At 50.3% G+C, this 15,280-nt stretch overlaps 1 protein-coding gene across 2 annotated transcripts in view; it reads right to left on the bottom strand.

The window, feature by feature from the left end:
• The window catches only part of SEZ6 (seizure related 6 homolog), a 42,562-nt gene that overhangs the window by 21,481 nt on the left and 5,801 nt on the right, over positions 1 to 15,280 (bottom strand). For both annotated transcript variants that reach the window (XM_048518897.1, XM_048518898.1), the window contains exons 2-5: positions 10,883 to 11,075; positions 7,937 to 8,122; positions 7,357 to 7,525; positions 3,033 to 3,199 (exon numbers count right to left, since the gene is read on the bottom strand). In XM_048518897.1, coding sequence (XP_048374854.1) covers positions 3,033 to 3,199; positions 7,357 to 7,525; positions 7,937 to 8,122; positions 10,883 to 10,982 — 622 coding nt within the window. In that variant the 5' untranslated portion in view covers positions 10,983 to 11,075. The remainder of the gene's footprint in view (positions 1 to 3,032; positions 3,200 to 7,356; positions 7,526 to 7,936; positions 8,123 to 10,882; positions 11,076 to 15,280) is intronic.

Raw genomic sequence — 15,280 nt, 5'->3', positions numbered from 1 at the left:
CAGGGAGAAAAAAGAAAAGAAAAGGACCTTCTCGCAACGTGCAGTGGACCTGCAGGACTCATTGCCACTAGCTTTGATGGCTTGGAAAAGGGATTAAGCAACTGTGGGTTTTCTGGGCTGAGTGGCCATGGCCTGGTAGATCTTATTCCTAATGTTTTGCCTGCATCTGTGGCCGGCATCTTCAGAGGGGATTCTCTCTGTGATACACCTCTGAAGAAGCCAGCCACAGATGCAGGCGAACGTTAGGACCAAGATCTACCAGACCACGGCCCCACAGCCTGGGAAACCCACAACAACCAGTTGAATCCAGCCAGGAAAGCCTTCAACAATATGTTGGGATGGAGCAAGTTCACAGAGAAGCAGAGGTCGGTCAAAAACTACTAACCACAGCGGACAAATGGAACCTGTTTATCTCTAAATGCCAGTTGCTGGGACAGGGATAAAAACAAGGGACAGTTTTAGCTTCCTGGCTGTGAGCCTTCTAGTTGTCTTCTGTGCCAACAATGATGCTGCACTAGATGGACCTTTCGTCTGTTCCGTCAAGCATCTTTTTATCTTAATACTAGTATCAGGTGTGGGGAATGGGAGATCTGGCCATAGGCATGTAGCGAGAGACAGCAAGGGGCAGCCTGGTGTCCAAACCCTCAGCCTTTGTCTTCCTTACTGGTCTCAATGGCTTGAGAGCTTGACCCTTTTGGCCCAACAGGAGGGTAATCAGGGTCAGAGCTTGCTTAGAGCCCTCTTCAGGCACAAAAAGGAACAGCAGCTTGCAACATCGAGCTGTGTGATTGGCAGGAAGCATGAAGCGTCTGGATTGGCCAAGCCCTATATAAATACTCAGAGCCCCTCCTTCTTTCTTCACCTAGTCAGCAGAGGGGCTAGTGCACCACTGTGGGTTGGTGGATGTCTCTACCAAGATGGCGCCTGCATCCTTGGCTTCCTGGCCCTCACTATGGTGGCTGCTTAGCACAAGACATGTGTCTACCTGTTAAATCTTTCATTCCTTAAAGCAAAGATTAATTGATCAGGAATTCCAGTATCTCAGCAGTGCAGCAAATAAGTCCTGCTCTCCCACCCCCTTTTTTAAAGGAATGCCCTTTAATATAGCTGGGGAGGCCAAGTACCTGAGTCAATTAACCTTACCCAACCAGCGAAGAGCTCTCTCTTTGGCAAGGTGCAATACGTGTAAGGAGGAGATTGGAATGCTGACAGTACAGACACCTGTTGAGGTTTTCACTGTTCTGTTTTGTGTTATCTTTGCTTGGCGCTTTTCCCAGGCTGGCCTGGCCTGGCATGTGAACATGTCTGAGTGGGCCGGGCCAGAGTTCTCTTGAAGTCTGTCTGTACTTTGATCTTCAGTTCTCGCAAGGGCTCTGAATGAATCTAGCCATATTAATAAAGATATTTCTGTTTTCAAAGAAGATTCTATTGTATGGGCTCAGATTGTTACAATATGCTTCCTTCAGCTGTAACAACATCTAAAAATTCCCTACCAGGACGGAAACTGCGATTGCAGCATGAAGCAGACTGAATCTGTAATTCATTGGCTTCTATATTGCCCATTTTATTAGACAATCAGGTCCAACTTGCTGACCCCTCTACTCACTAATAAAGAAGGTCTATCAGATCAACAATTAAAAAAAAATCTTTTAAACAATGATTCTTCTGTTATCTCTGAAACGGTGGCTAAGTACCTGTGCTATGTCATTAAGTTGCAATTATAATTGTTTTACTCTGTGATCACTACTAATCTGTACTGTTTATTATGCCAATAAAAGGTTTGATTTTTGAAGACATGTGTCCGGTCCAGCTCGAGCCTCCCTGTTCTGATTTTGCTTCCCCTTCACAAGAAACAACCTTGCCGGCCTTAATTTCTGCACCGGCTTCACTTTTCTTGCGCCAATAATTTCTAGTTAAACTTTGCATGTTTTTCAGCATGATTGTTGCATCGGTGGGGTCTTAGTGGCATAAAAAGAACTACTGGCCACAGCAACAAAAACCAAAAGTAGCGACAACAGCAACACATGCATTAAAAAAAATTAAAACATCCAGGGCACCTCCTCCTTAACCATAGCCCAGGGGCATACCACCCAGGGGGACATATGGGGTCAAATGTCCCTGGGATGCGGCCATCTAGTTATGTGGGGGTGGGGGTGGAAAATTGCCCCCCAGCCCCCTCCTCCTCCCCCCTGGGTTCTATAATGTGATAGGGACTTTGAGATGACCTGGTGCACAAAAAAGTTGTTTGGTTATGGTGGGGGAGGGAGCCACCCAGAGGTGGGATCCAGCAGGTTCTCACAGGTTCCTGAGAGTAGGTTACTAATTATTTGTGTGTGCCAAGAGGGGGTTACTAATTGGTGATTTTGCCACGTGTTTTTTGCCTTAGTTACACCCCTCCTCTCAGCAGTAGCGCGCAGAACTTGAAGCAGTCTAGCAGGAGGTGCACCAGTGTGCGTGGCAGCCTGCGCCTGCGTGCATTTGATTCCCGCCCAAGGACCGGCGCAGCGGCTGCGTCCTTGCCACAGCCCTGCCCAGGAATGCCCTGCCCCTGGAATGCCCGGTCACGCCCCGCCCAGCCCCATTGGCACTACGCCACAGTTTGAATCCCACCACCATGGGAACCTGTTACTAAAATTTTTGGATCCCACCACTGGAGCCACCCATACAGGGATGTGTGGGGGGTGGGGGTGGGGGCAGAAAACTCAGATTTTGCACCAGGCTACATTTTCCCCACATACTCTCTGCCATAGCCTGATGTTTGTCATCTCATAGGATACTGGACACATGAACTGTGTGTGCACCCATGTGCTGTCTCATAAGCAAACCAAATAGCTGGTCCCGGTTATGCCAGAGGCTATCACTTCTCCCCTTCGTTAGTGCACATTTCGTTGTTATTTGCCTAATACTCTTCTGAATCTCAAGCCCCATTCAACTAGGTTTCCCTCTCTAGCACCCTGTTCTTCTGACTGAAACCTCCCCAAATCTTGGAGTTTCGTCTGCCAACAACTTTCCCAACCATCCTCCCAACTCACCTTCATATCGCAACGCCATGCCAGCAGCTACGCCGCTGCTGTCTGTGGTCAGCTCAATGAAGAAGCCGCGTGCCGTGCTGACCAGCCCCTCGATCGGCAAGTATTCCACCTCATAAGAATCATACACAGGGGGAGCTTCGATGTCATTTCCGTTCCGAATGATCAGCCTGCAAGGAAGAAGAAGAAGAGTTTGGATTTATACGCCACTTTCCTCTCCTTTAAGGAGACTGAAGGTGGCTTACAAGCTCCTTTCCCTTCCTTCCCCACAACAGACACCTTGTGAGGTTGGTGGGGCTGAGAGAGTTCCGAAGAACTGTGACTAGCCCAAGGTCACCCAGCAGGAATGTATGCAGAAACACATCTGGTTCACCAGATAAGCCTCTGCCACTCAGGTGGAGGAGTGGGGAATTAAACCCGGTTCTCCGGATTAGAATCCACCAGTTCTTAACCACTACACCACGCTGGGAGAAAGGATGGCTCAGCGGGGGGCTGGACAGGACTGGCGGGGATTTTTACACAGGGACATAGGCAGTCAGGAGAGCAGTGTGCTAGAGAGGAAAACCTAGCTGAATGGGACTCGGTTCAGGGTAGGTAGATGCTTGGCAAGTGTGCCGGCAAGGGAAGAAGTGATAGTTACAAAATCCAGAAGCTTAGAAGGGGAACGTTAGAGCCTGTTCCTGTTCCGAAATTCAAGCACCCGTGTGCCAAAGAACTTGGGCGAGTCAAAAAACAAGGCCCAATTTATTAAACGTTTAATAAAAATGTTCAACCCCTGGGTTTAGATAATACATATCAGCTCCTAATTTTAAGAGCAGAAAGAATAAATTTAACTCCGGGGAGTGTAATTCTCTTCTCACTACCAATCAAAAGAAGTGGAAGGTGAAAATCATGCAGGCAGACAGGAAATTTAACAGCAAAAGGTGTTATAAAAACCAGCCCTCTGAGTGGAATATCAATCACAACGGAAGGGGGGAAAATGAGTTAATGATTCAATGTCAGCTCTTCTGTGAGGGCACGAACTCGGGGCTAGAGGGACTCCGGCACCACAGCCAGCCCACTGTTTCTGCCCAAGGTGATGCATTTACCTGGGCTAAAAAGAAAAGCCAGTAATGTATTGAGGCTGGAAGGAAGTTAAAATACTGTTGTCAGACAGGAAAGAAAGGGCTAGAGACTTCAGAGTCGAGGAAGGTCCGATCTCACCAGCACAAATTATAGCCAAGTTGTGGGTCGAGCTACGTTGGAGCGTAGGAGGCAATTCTAACAATTCTTTAAGTCTTCCCTGTGCCTCGACACAAGGAAAGTTCCAGAAGCTGCTGTTTTATATCCCAGCCTCCTCTTGACAGGGCTAGGAAAAAGGGGCAGTCTAGCAGCAATTCTTTGTGGTGACCTCACACAAAGACACTTGACAGCTGGAGCAAGATAATTGACGTCGTCTTTTGTCACTTCAGGGAATCCAAGCTGCCTGTTCAACAGTGCATGGTGTTAATGGTGGGAACCCAACTCTGCCACTGTGCTACAGCTGATTGTGTCCTGTATTCAGTGCTTTAGGAACTGTTGGAAGTTGCTGCGTTGATGTGGCGCTGAATTATCTAATTGCAGAGAACTACTACTGTACATAATGGTCACAGCAGTCTACTGAGGAAGAGCTCACGAAAACGTCTCATTATCCCGAATGGTGTTTTAGAATGCCTTATTCTGGATATTTTTGCACTCCTAAAGAAGGTGTACAGCTACTGCAACCACTGAGTCCTTCCTGTATGCTGACAGTAAAGGACTGTATCTTTAAATTCAATCTGTGTTTCATTACACAGCAAAACAAAAAGAATTCATAGATCATAATTGATAGATCCTCTGAAGATGCCAGCCACAGATGCAGGCGAAACGTCAGGAGAGAATGCTGCTAGAACATGACCACACAGCCCGGAAACCACACAGCACCCCAAAACAAAAAGAATTCATAGATCATAATTGTTCCTATGTATACAATTGTGCAGTGGAACCTCGGTTTTCGTTGGTAATCCATCCGAAAAGAATCGATGAAAACCAAAACCGATGAAAACAGAGGCAAACTTCTCCTTAGGAATCAATGTAAATCCAATTAATCCGTTCTAGGCACTCCAAAAAAATACCAAAAACACATTTTTTGGTGAATAAACATAGTGTTTAATGCTGAAAACAGTAACAAACAATAACACTAGGACCAGCTTCAGAGCCAGTGGACCAATGTCGCATCAGAAAGCTGTCCAAAGAGGTCTGTGTCTGACGCCTCTTTAAGATTTGTCTGAAAGACATTGTCATTCAACAAGTTGCAGACACGGCCTGCAACAGCTTTGTCCGGGTGATTTTTCTCCACAAACCCCTGCACTTTACTGCAGATCGATGAAAACCGGGGCAAATCAATGAAAACTGAGACAAATTTTTCACTGAAAAAATCGATGAAAACTGAAACCGATGAAAACCGAAGGCAATGAAAACTGAGGTTCCACTGTATTTTCCGTATGTGTATACTGTTAGTGGTTTGTATTTTTTGTAACTTTTTGTATTTATGTTCATCGCTGGTTTAGGCAATAGTGCATTTATTTTCACTTTTCAATTGTGTGTGTTTGTGTTCTTAAGCAGCAGGAGTGGTGGTGTTTTTTTGTTTATTGTTAATTGCAACCCAACTATGCCCCCATACTGAACCTCTTGTGCCATGGGGAGCAAAGGAACAGAGACATGGGGTGGCCTTCAATCCTCTCTCTGGCCTTGCTTCCATTCAGAGCCTGTTTCTACTTTTATCTTGCACAAGACAGTCCCAGAATCATCTAACATCTTTGTCTATACATTCCAAGAATGAAACAGAGGTAAGATGGGGATACACTCAGTGGTGGGATCCAAAAATTTTAGTAACAGGTTCCCATGGGGGTGGGATTCAAACAATTGCGTAGCACCAATGGGGCTGGGCGGGGCATGACGGGGGCGTGGCCGGGCATTTCAGGGGCGGGGCATTTATAATTTATTTGTTACTGTAAAAAACTCTTACTGTAAAAAAAAAGTTCCTAATTTCCAGCTGGTAACTTTCTGTCCATCATTTAAACTCATTATAGCAAGTCCTATCGTCTACTGCCAACAGAAACAACTACTTCTCCTCGAATTGACTGCCTGTCACATACTTAATACTTTCAAATACTTAATTTTGTTTCTAGAAATTAAAAGAAGGAGACTTTCCTTAAACAAGGAACTTTACCATATTTCTAAAACATGTTTTTAAAATAGCCCAACAGGGAGAATTATCCCGTTTTCTACCTTCGCTAACCAGCCACATAGGAAACAACAGGGCTTTATGATGTTTGGACCTAATGGAATTCCTAATGGAAAAGCAGACCCAATTAGTAACCCCCTCTCGGCACACACAAATAATTAGTAACCCACTCTCGGGAACTGATGAGAACCTGCTCGATCCCACCTCTGGATACACTGCTATCATATCACCGGCTTCCTGCTGGGACTATCCAAAGTGGGGGTTTCAATTCCTCCTTGAAAGAGAAGGACAGAAAGTGGTCCTTATGGGCTGATATACTTGTATGCAGAGTCTTCTTTTTCAAAGGCAGGTCTCATCCTACCGTTTTGCCCACACCTGCGGCTGGGGCAAAAACTACCAGACTACGGTCACCCAGCTTGGAAAACCCTCAACACCCAGTTGATTCCAGCTGTGAAAGCCTTCGACAATATGCATGTATCGTCCTTAGTCCAGATGTGCGGTCATGGACGGCATCAAAGAAGCAGGATAAAGAGATGCTACAGACATAAATGCAAAGGGGAAGGGGCAGAGGTGGGATCCAGCAGGTTCTCACAGGTTCCCGAGAGGAGGTTACTAATTGTGTGTGCCGAGAGGGGGTTACTAATTGGTGATTTTGCCACGTGATTTTTGCCTTAGTTACGCCCCTCCTCTCAGCAGTAGCACGCAGAACTTGAAGCAGTCTAGCAGGAGGTCCACCGGTGTGCATGGCAGCCTGCGCCTGCGTGCATTCGTTTCCCGCCCAAGGACCGGCACAGCGGCTGCGTCCTTGCCACAGCCCCGCCCCCGGAATGCCCGGCCACACCCCCTCCATGCGCCGCCCAGCCCCATTGGCGCTACGCCACAGTTTGAATCCCACCCCCATGGGAACCTGTTACTAAAATTTTTGGATCCCACCTCTGGGAAGGGGCGGGAGAGCCCCAGCTTCTCACACAAAGAAGCAGGCCACTGCCTACTGAACAAGCAGCCATCTTGCCACCTGAGTGGCTTCAAAATGGCGGCCTCGCAATAGCCGTCTGGGGAATGGGAGATTCCCGGCACACTTGCCTGTCATCGTCTTCGGCCAATGAAACCTTCTCAAAATGGAGGTGTAGCCGCTGTCCTGGTGGTGCCTCCAGCAGCCAATGGCAGGTCAGGTTGTTGCTGTAGCTGGCAGGGAAGCCTGGGGAGACGATGCGTCCGACGGTGGCGTTCCGGATCACCCCACCACACGCGGCTGCAAATGCGAGAGGGTGGAGAGAAAGACAGATGGGTGAAGAAGAAGGAGAAGAAGAGTTTGGATTTACACCCCCTTTCTCTCCTGTAAGGAGACTCAGAGGGGCTTACAAACTCGTTTCCCTTCCTATCCCCACAGACACCTCGTGAGGTAGGTGGGACTGAGACAGTTCTGAACTAACTGTGAGTAGCCCAAGGTCACCCAGCAGGCTTCATGTGGAGGAGCAAGGAAACGAATCCAGTTCACCAGATAAGAGTCAGCCACTCACGTGTAGGAGGAGTGGGGAATCAAACCTGGTTCTCCAGATTAGAGTCCACCCGCTCTTAATCACAACACCATGCTGAAGACTCCAAACCCCCGAGCCCTTCCCTCACCCCGCTCACAGAGTGGCCCACTGTAACCTTCACTGACCGACACATGTTGGCTCCTGGCTGCTCCAGAAGGGGCGTGTTGCGTTGAGACAGGTTAGGCGGGCTGGACCCATGAGCTGGTAGCCAGTGGCGCAAGAGAAGTAGGCGCTGCCCCCAGAATGCAAGCTGGTGACAGAGACGTCGCCGTAGGCTGGACGTGTGGGGAAGGCGCAGCTCAGCAGGTAGGCTGAAGAGAGGAAGAAAGGATTGAGGCGGGCAGCTGTAGAGAAGCGGAATGTGACTGGGATGTGATGTGCCAGGGGGCGAAAGCAGTCGCCTCAGGGGTTTTGACTGCCGAGAGGCTTTGCTGCCTCACTCTGAGGAGATTCTGTGCAACAGCCAAGCCCCAAGAGGGCTTCTGTTTGCATCTCCAGAGCCACGCTCCCATGAAACTCTTGACTCACCTGCTGGGCAAGAATGAATAATTCTTTATTTTTCAGGCTTAACACTGCATTGAGTTGGCCTGTCTTGGGTATGTCTTTACATAAGAGGAAAAACAAGTTTGGACGTGAGTCTCTTCTGTAAGGAGACTCAAAGGGGCTTGCGGACTCCTTTCCCTTTCTCTCTCCACAACAGACACCTGGGGAGGCAGGTGGGGCTGAGAGAGTTCTGAGAGAGCTGTGACTGGCCAAAGGTCACCCAGCAGGCTTCATGTGGTTGAGCGGGAAAACGAATCCTGTTCACCAGATAAGAGTCTGCCCCCTGTGTGGCAAAGCAGGGAATCAAACCCGGTTCTCCAGATTAGAGTCAGCCACACTTAGGCCCCTTCAAACTGCAGAATAATGCGATTCCGCACAGTAAAATCCAGCTGCAAAGTGCATTGAAAGTGGACTGAATGTGCATCATTCTGCATGTGCGGAAAGGGCCTTAAGCACTACACCAGGTATGACTTGAAGGCACTTTACACACACGCAAGGTAAGAAGAAGAGTTTGGATTTATATCTCCCCTTTCTCTCCTATAGGAGACTCAAAGGGGCTTACAATCTCCTTTCCTTACCCCCTCACAACAAACACCCTGTGAGGTAGGTGGGGCTGAGAGAGCTCCGAAGAACTGTGACTAGCCCAAGGTGAGCCAGCTGGCATGAGTTGGAGTGCACAGACTACTCTCAATTCCCCAGATAAGTCCCCACAAGTCAAGCGGCAGAGCTCTTTACATTAGCCTTTTTACATTCTATCCACATGTGGATGTAGTATGCTCCCTGTTCACCACAATGCCAACTCCCCTGTACATGCCAGCAAGGCGCAGGGGCAGCGGTGGGAGCATGAAGGCTGATGAAATGGGGACAGGTTGATAATGAAGCGGGAGGGGGATATGGGCACGAGTGAAGTTGCCATCCTCCAGGTGGGGCCTGGAAATCTCTTGGAATTGCAACTGATCTCCAGGCGAGAGACGTCAGTTTCACGGGAGAAAGGGGCTGCATTGGAGGGTGGATTCTTTGGTATTATAACCCATTGAACTCCCCTCCCCTCCTTAGGATCCCCCCCCTCCAAATCTCCAGGAATTTCCCAACCTGCCCTAAGGCAGCCCAAGGGAAGCATCAGCCCAGAGGCAATGAAACGAGACCCTCTCCTTTGAGACCCAGCGAGAAAGACAGGCTCAAAACAAAGTCAGCCAATCAATAGGTTGTGCCTTGGGTGGGTTCGCAGGAGGGCCAGGGGTGCTCCACAGGAAGGCCTTGCCGGGATCCCTGGTGGAGTTCTAAGCATGGGCTGTGTCCACACCCGGCATTAGGAACTGGCACACGCCTGGCAGGGGGGCACCCAAGGGGGCAAGAAGGCTGAGAAGGTGCGCGGGTACCAACACCAGCAAGGCTCCACGGTATGAGACGTGACAGCAGGGCCCCCGCCCATGCTCCATGCAAATTACATTAATTGCTGGGACCAATTAGCTCCCCATTAAGCGTCTCTTCGGTGGGTGCCCGCTTTAACCTGGCAGCTTCAGCGATTAGCTCCGGCAGTGATTAGCAAGCTCCCAATTAGCTAATTGTGCTGCAGCTGCAAGGAAACCTCTGGGGCTGCAGCGGCCCCTGTGCTGGCTGGGCGGGGAAGGCACAATAGTTGTGGCACTGGCGGGAGCCCGTAGCAGAAGGGAGCCCTTTGCCCATCTCTTCCCCTCAACAGCGCAGAGAGCTGTTGGATTAGACCAGGGATCTGCAACCTGCGGCTCTCCAGATGTTCATGGACTACAAATCCCATCAGCCCCTGCCAGCATGGCATGCTGGCAGGGGCTGGTGGGATTTGTAGCCCATGAACATCTTCAGAGCCGCAGGTTGCAGACCCCTGGATTAGACTGAAGGCTCTTTCTCCATCCAGATGCCTCTGGGAAGCCCACAAGCCCAGCCCAGAAAGGAAAGGAAGGAAGGTTTCCCTGTGCCACATATCAGTCACGGAGGTATACTGCCCCTGAATACAGAGGCTCTATTAAGCTGTCATGGCTTAACAGCTTTTGATAGACCGTTTACCATGAATTTGTCTAATTTTTCCCTCTTTGTTTAAGACTCTAAGGGAGGAATTAGGCAAATGCTGATCACAGATTTTTCTAGCATCTTTAACTTAGTGCGCAGCTCTGATTTGAATTGGGTGTTTGTGAGGAGGCGAGTCAGAGGTTACTCCTGCCATCTCTGCAGGGTTCTGCCCTAGAACTGCAAGAGGGGAGGCTAAGAGCAGGAATTGGGGGTTAAATCTTCTTCCCCCCACTTCCCACATAGCCCCGATCTGCATGATCATAGCTTGACCCAGCACTATGGCCTGCCCTTTTTTATCATTAGATAACCGCCTCCTTGCTTCTTGTGGAGGTGAATTCCATAAGCTAATTGCTCATTTAAGCCCCTCCTACTACACAACTCCACCCCCTAATTCCGAAGGGTCTGATCAATGTCCCCCCCTAGTGGAAGCCAAAGGATCTGCAGGCAGGCTCTAGATCCTGACATGCCTTCCCCCCCCTCACCTTGAAAATGGAAATGGAAGGTGCCGGGGTTGGCAGGTGCCGGGCTCTGGAAGCGAACCACCACTTGGTTGTTTGGCCCCCGGATGACCTGCCCCCGCATCAGGAACGACTCATTGGCCAAGGCGACAGGCTCCACCCCTCCAAGGGTCTCCACGGTGATCGTCTCTCCTTCCACGAGGCTGATATTCTGGACCTGCAAAGGAAGCAAGCTTGTGGCTTTGGCACAGTGATGGACTTCTGAGTGTCTGGGGCCAGGGGGCTAGAGGGAGAGCTCTGCCCTGCTCAAGAACTGCCTGGCCAGGAGAGCTTCTCCCGTAACCAGCAGGCTCTCTGGGGGTGCGTAACCAAAGGAAATGGCCAGGAACAGCATCACTGCAAGAGAAAGGCACGCCAAACTCCTGGAAAAAATTATGTCAGACATTGGACTGCCAACAAATACTTTTGCTTTGCAATACCCGTCGAAAGCCCTGAAAAAAGCGGAACACTAGACCAAGTTAGCCCACTCCTGCCATGTCTCAGAAGCCGAGCAGCATTGACCTTGTCAAGTATTCAATCGGGAGACTTCGGAGGAATGCCAGGCCATGACACAGAGGCGGCAATGGCAAACCACTTCTGAACGTCTCTTGCCTTGAAAACCCCACCAGGGGGCGCTGTAAGTCAGCTGTGACTTGATAGCAAAACACACAGACACGCACTGGGAGGGTCGGTGGCGTGGAACGGCCCAATCGTCAGATCTCAGAAGATAAGAAGGCTAGTCCTTGGAAGGGAGGCCACCAAGGAAGACTCTGCAGAGGAAGGCAATGGCAAACTACCTCTACTCCTCGTTTGCCCTGAAAACCCTTTGCTGGGGTTGCCATAAGGTGGCGGTGACGTGCTGGCATTTCACACATACTCAAACCACACTGGCTGAACCGGGAGGGTGTATTTCAGGAGTGTCCAACTCTGGCGCTTCAGATGTTCATGAACTACAATTCCCATCAGCCCCTGCTGCCATGGCCAATTGGTGCTTCAGATGTTCATGGACTACAATTCCCATCAATCGACACTTCCCATGCCAGCAGGGGCTGATGGGAACTGTAGTCCATGAACTTCTGAATCCCCAGAGTTGGACACCTCTGGTGAATTTATTCCCAGGGCCTTGCTTCCCCCCCACCCCCCAGTGACACTGGTAGCCTGTCACCCCAGTACTAACTGTGCCCAACCTGCTTCGCTTCCATCACCTGACAAGTTCAGGCTGTGCTGGGGTATTTATGCTGCTCAGGGCTGGCTAAACTGACATCACAGTTCCTGTGGCCACGGGGAAATATTTGCGGGAGCTGCTTAGGATCAGCCGCGCGAGAGAAAAGAAAGATCTTCTAAGAGGTCCCCTCAGCCCTTCTTTGCTCGGGCTGCTGATGCATTTTTTAACTCTCCGCTGGCTCAGCTTGAAAATTCCCCCTCTCGTATCATCTCTCCCTCATGCCACCCCCCACCCCCACCCCGCAAGCCTTCTTTTCTTCTCCCAGGGCCTCTTCTGTTTGTTCACGCTGAATTTCTCCCATTAAAGCGCGGCAATGAAATCTTCCCTTTTACTTCTGTGTCGATTACAGATCAATGCTGTAAAAATGGCGCGAAGGAAACAAATGAATCAAGACCTCCAGCAGACAAGGCAACGCAAACTTCACCAGGGCGCTACGTGTACAAAGACAAAGGAACGGAAAAGAGCCCCCTGGTACATCCTTCCTGCCTGGGACATTCTGAGATGGCACTAAAAACTCCTGGCAAAAGACAGCAGGAATGAATTGCAAGGGAGGGAGCAGAGCCGTGCTGACACCTTGCCCCTGCCATTTTGCTGATCTGACCATTAGGACTCAGCACCTGGTCAAGATTTGAACCTCCATTTGCCTCCTCTTTGCCAGAGAGTCAGAGCATCTCTGGACACAGATGAATCTTTCTTCCCCCTGGTCTGATGTGGGATGGGCCCCTGAGGATCTTTGGTAGCCAGCCCACGCCACACATAGAGGCAGGATGGAGCGCTCATGGGGACATGTGGGGTCACACTTCCCCGGGTGCGTGCCAACTGGTCACGTGGGGGGGGCAGAGAATCGCCCCCCACACCCCTCCCCTTGGCCCCGTCGAGCCTCTGTGGGTTGAAGAAGCAGCCTGGCTGGGCCATTGCCAGATGGCACTGGCTAAAGCAGAAGAAGAAGAAGAGTTTGGATTTATATCCCCCCTTTCTCTCCTGCAGGAGACTCAAAGGGGCTTACAATCTCCTTGCCCTTCCCCCCTCACAGCAAACACCCTGTGAGGTAGGTGGGGTTGAGAGAGCTCTGAGAAGCTGTGACTAGCCCAAAGTCACCCAGCTGGCGTGTGTGGGAGTGCACAGGCTGATCTGAATTCCCCAGATAAGCCTCCACAGCTCAGGCGGCAGAGCTGGGAATCAAACCCGGTTCCTCCAGATTAGAGACACAAGCTCTTAACCTCCTACGCCACTGCTGCTCCCTAAAGCAAGTGGGGTGTGGGGGGAGGGGCGCGCCTGGAGCAGGTGTTGCCCTGGGCACCATTCCCCCCACTACCGTGTTTCCCCAAAGATAAGACCTACCCCAAAAATAAGCCCTAGCATGATTTTTCAGGATTGTTGGAGAATGCTTGAAATATAAGCCCTACTCAAAAAATAAGCCCTAGTTACAGATTCCCCAGCACAGCCCCCACCCTGCGCCCCCGCCTGCCCCCGCCACACCCCTGCCTGCCCTGCCCCCCCGGAGCGCAAAAAATAAGACATCCCCTGAAAATAAGCCCTAACGCATCTTTGGGAACAAAAATTAATATAAGATCTTGGTTGTGGTGGCTGACATCTTCAGAGGTGTATCACAAAGGGAGGTCTGTTACCCACTGTGTCACAGCCCATCACAACCAGTTGAATCCGGCCGTGAAAGCCTTCGACAAAACATGGTATGCCTCTACATAGAGGGCATCTCCAATTAAGGAAGCAAGAGACCCTCAGCTCAGGAGGGCAGCCGGGATACGAGATGCAGCCGATTGCTGGATCCGGCATGGACAGAACCTCTGTGGGTGACGCTGCAGTTGGGGGCAGAGTCACAGCACCCCCTTTGGGCAACTGATAGGGCTGAGCTAGGGCTGCCAACCTCTAGGTAAGACCTGGAGATCTACCAGAATTACAAACGATCTTCAGATGACAGGGATAAATTGCTGTGGATAAAATGATGGCTGGTTGGGAGGATGGACTCTGTGGCTTTCTCCCGCACTGAGGCCCCTCCCCTATTCAAGCTCCGCCCTCCCCAGGCACCACTCCCAAAATATCCCTGCATTTTGAATTCTCCCTCCTTCCCTTTCTTGCCTTTACCACAGCACCTAAGAGGAGTGAGGAATGTTTCTGCCATATAATTTGGCACTTTGATGAAGATTGTTTGCAATTGCTCCCTGAGGAAGGGAAGGTGTTTGGCTTCTGTAGAGACGACTGTCTGGGGCCCCATGCCACAGAATTGTGCCTCGGCTCCAGGCCTTGTCGGACTGGGCAGCAACTTCGTTCCTACCCCAGCAATGTCCAGAACGGCCACATCCTGCGACGGTTTCAGCGGAGTAACTTATCTTGATAAATGAGCCTCTGCTGCTGTCTCTCATTAAAGGGGTGATTATATATTAATTACGGTAATTAAACCAGCACCGCTAGGTGATAAACGGCTGAAGGCAGGAGCCTCCTCAAGTTAATTACACCAAAGGTGCCAGAGATGTATGGGTACAGCGGAGAAAGAGTGAATGCGGGGAAGGGGGATAAAGAACCATATGGGGAGAGCCGGCTGGTGCGGGAGATCCATCTCTGTGGGCACATCATTCAGGTTGCCGTGTGATTTATGGGCTGGCAGCTCAGAGAGGGAGGAGGAGGCTGCCATGGGTGCCCCACCTTTTGCACGGCTCATGCCCGGCTCCCTTTTGCTGCAGACAGCTGTAAGTTGCTACACCCCAACGGTCAAGCAAAAAGGGATTTGGTGGTGAGGAAGGCATGCTATGATTTCTCAAACTGCTTGCAAAACCCACATTCACCACCAGCGTGGTGTAGTGGTTAAGAGCAGGTGCACTCTAATCTGGAGAACCGGGTTTGATTCCCCGCTCTGCCACTTGAGCTGTGGAACGCTTATTTGGTGAACCAGATTAGCTTGTGCACTTTAACACGTGCCAGCTGGGTGACCTTGGGCTAGTCACAGTTCTTCGGAGCTCTCTCAGCCACACCCATCTCACAGGGTGTTTGTTGTTGTGGGGGGAGGGGAAGGTGATTGTAGGCCCCTTTGAGTCTCCTTACAGGAGAGAAAGGGGGGATATAAATCCAAACTCTTCTTCTTCTTAATATTTTTCCTGTTCAGGGACGCTGGAAGATTTGGGAGGGGTCTTTTTAGGGGGGCA

Source organism: Sphaerodactylus townsendi, linkage group LG16 (assembly GCF_021028975.2).
Source record: "Sphaerodactylus townsendi isolate TG3544 linkage group LG16, MPM_Stown_v2.3, whole genome shotgun sequence".
Taxonomy (NCBI): domain Eukaryota; kingdom Metazoa; phylum Chordata; class Lepidosauria; order Squamata; family Sphaerodactylidae; genus Sphaerodactylus; species Sphaerodactylus townsendi.
The sequence above is the reverse complement of the archived record's forward strand: the minus strand, read 5'-3'. Positions and strand labels throughout refer to the sequence as shown.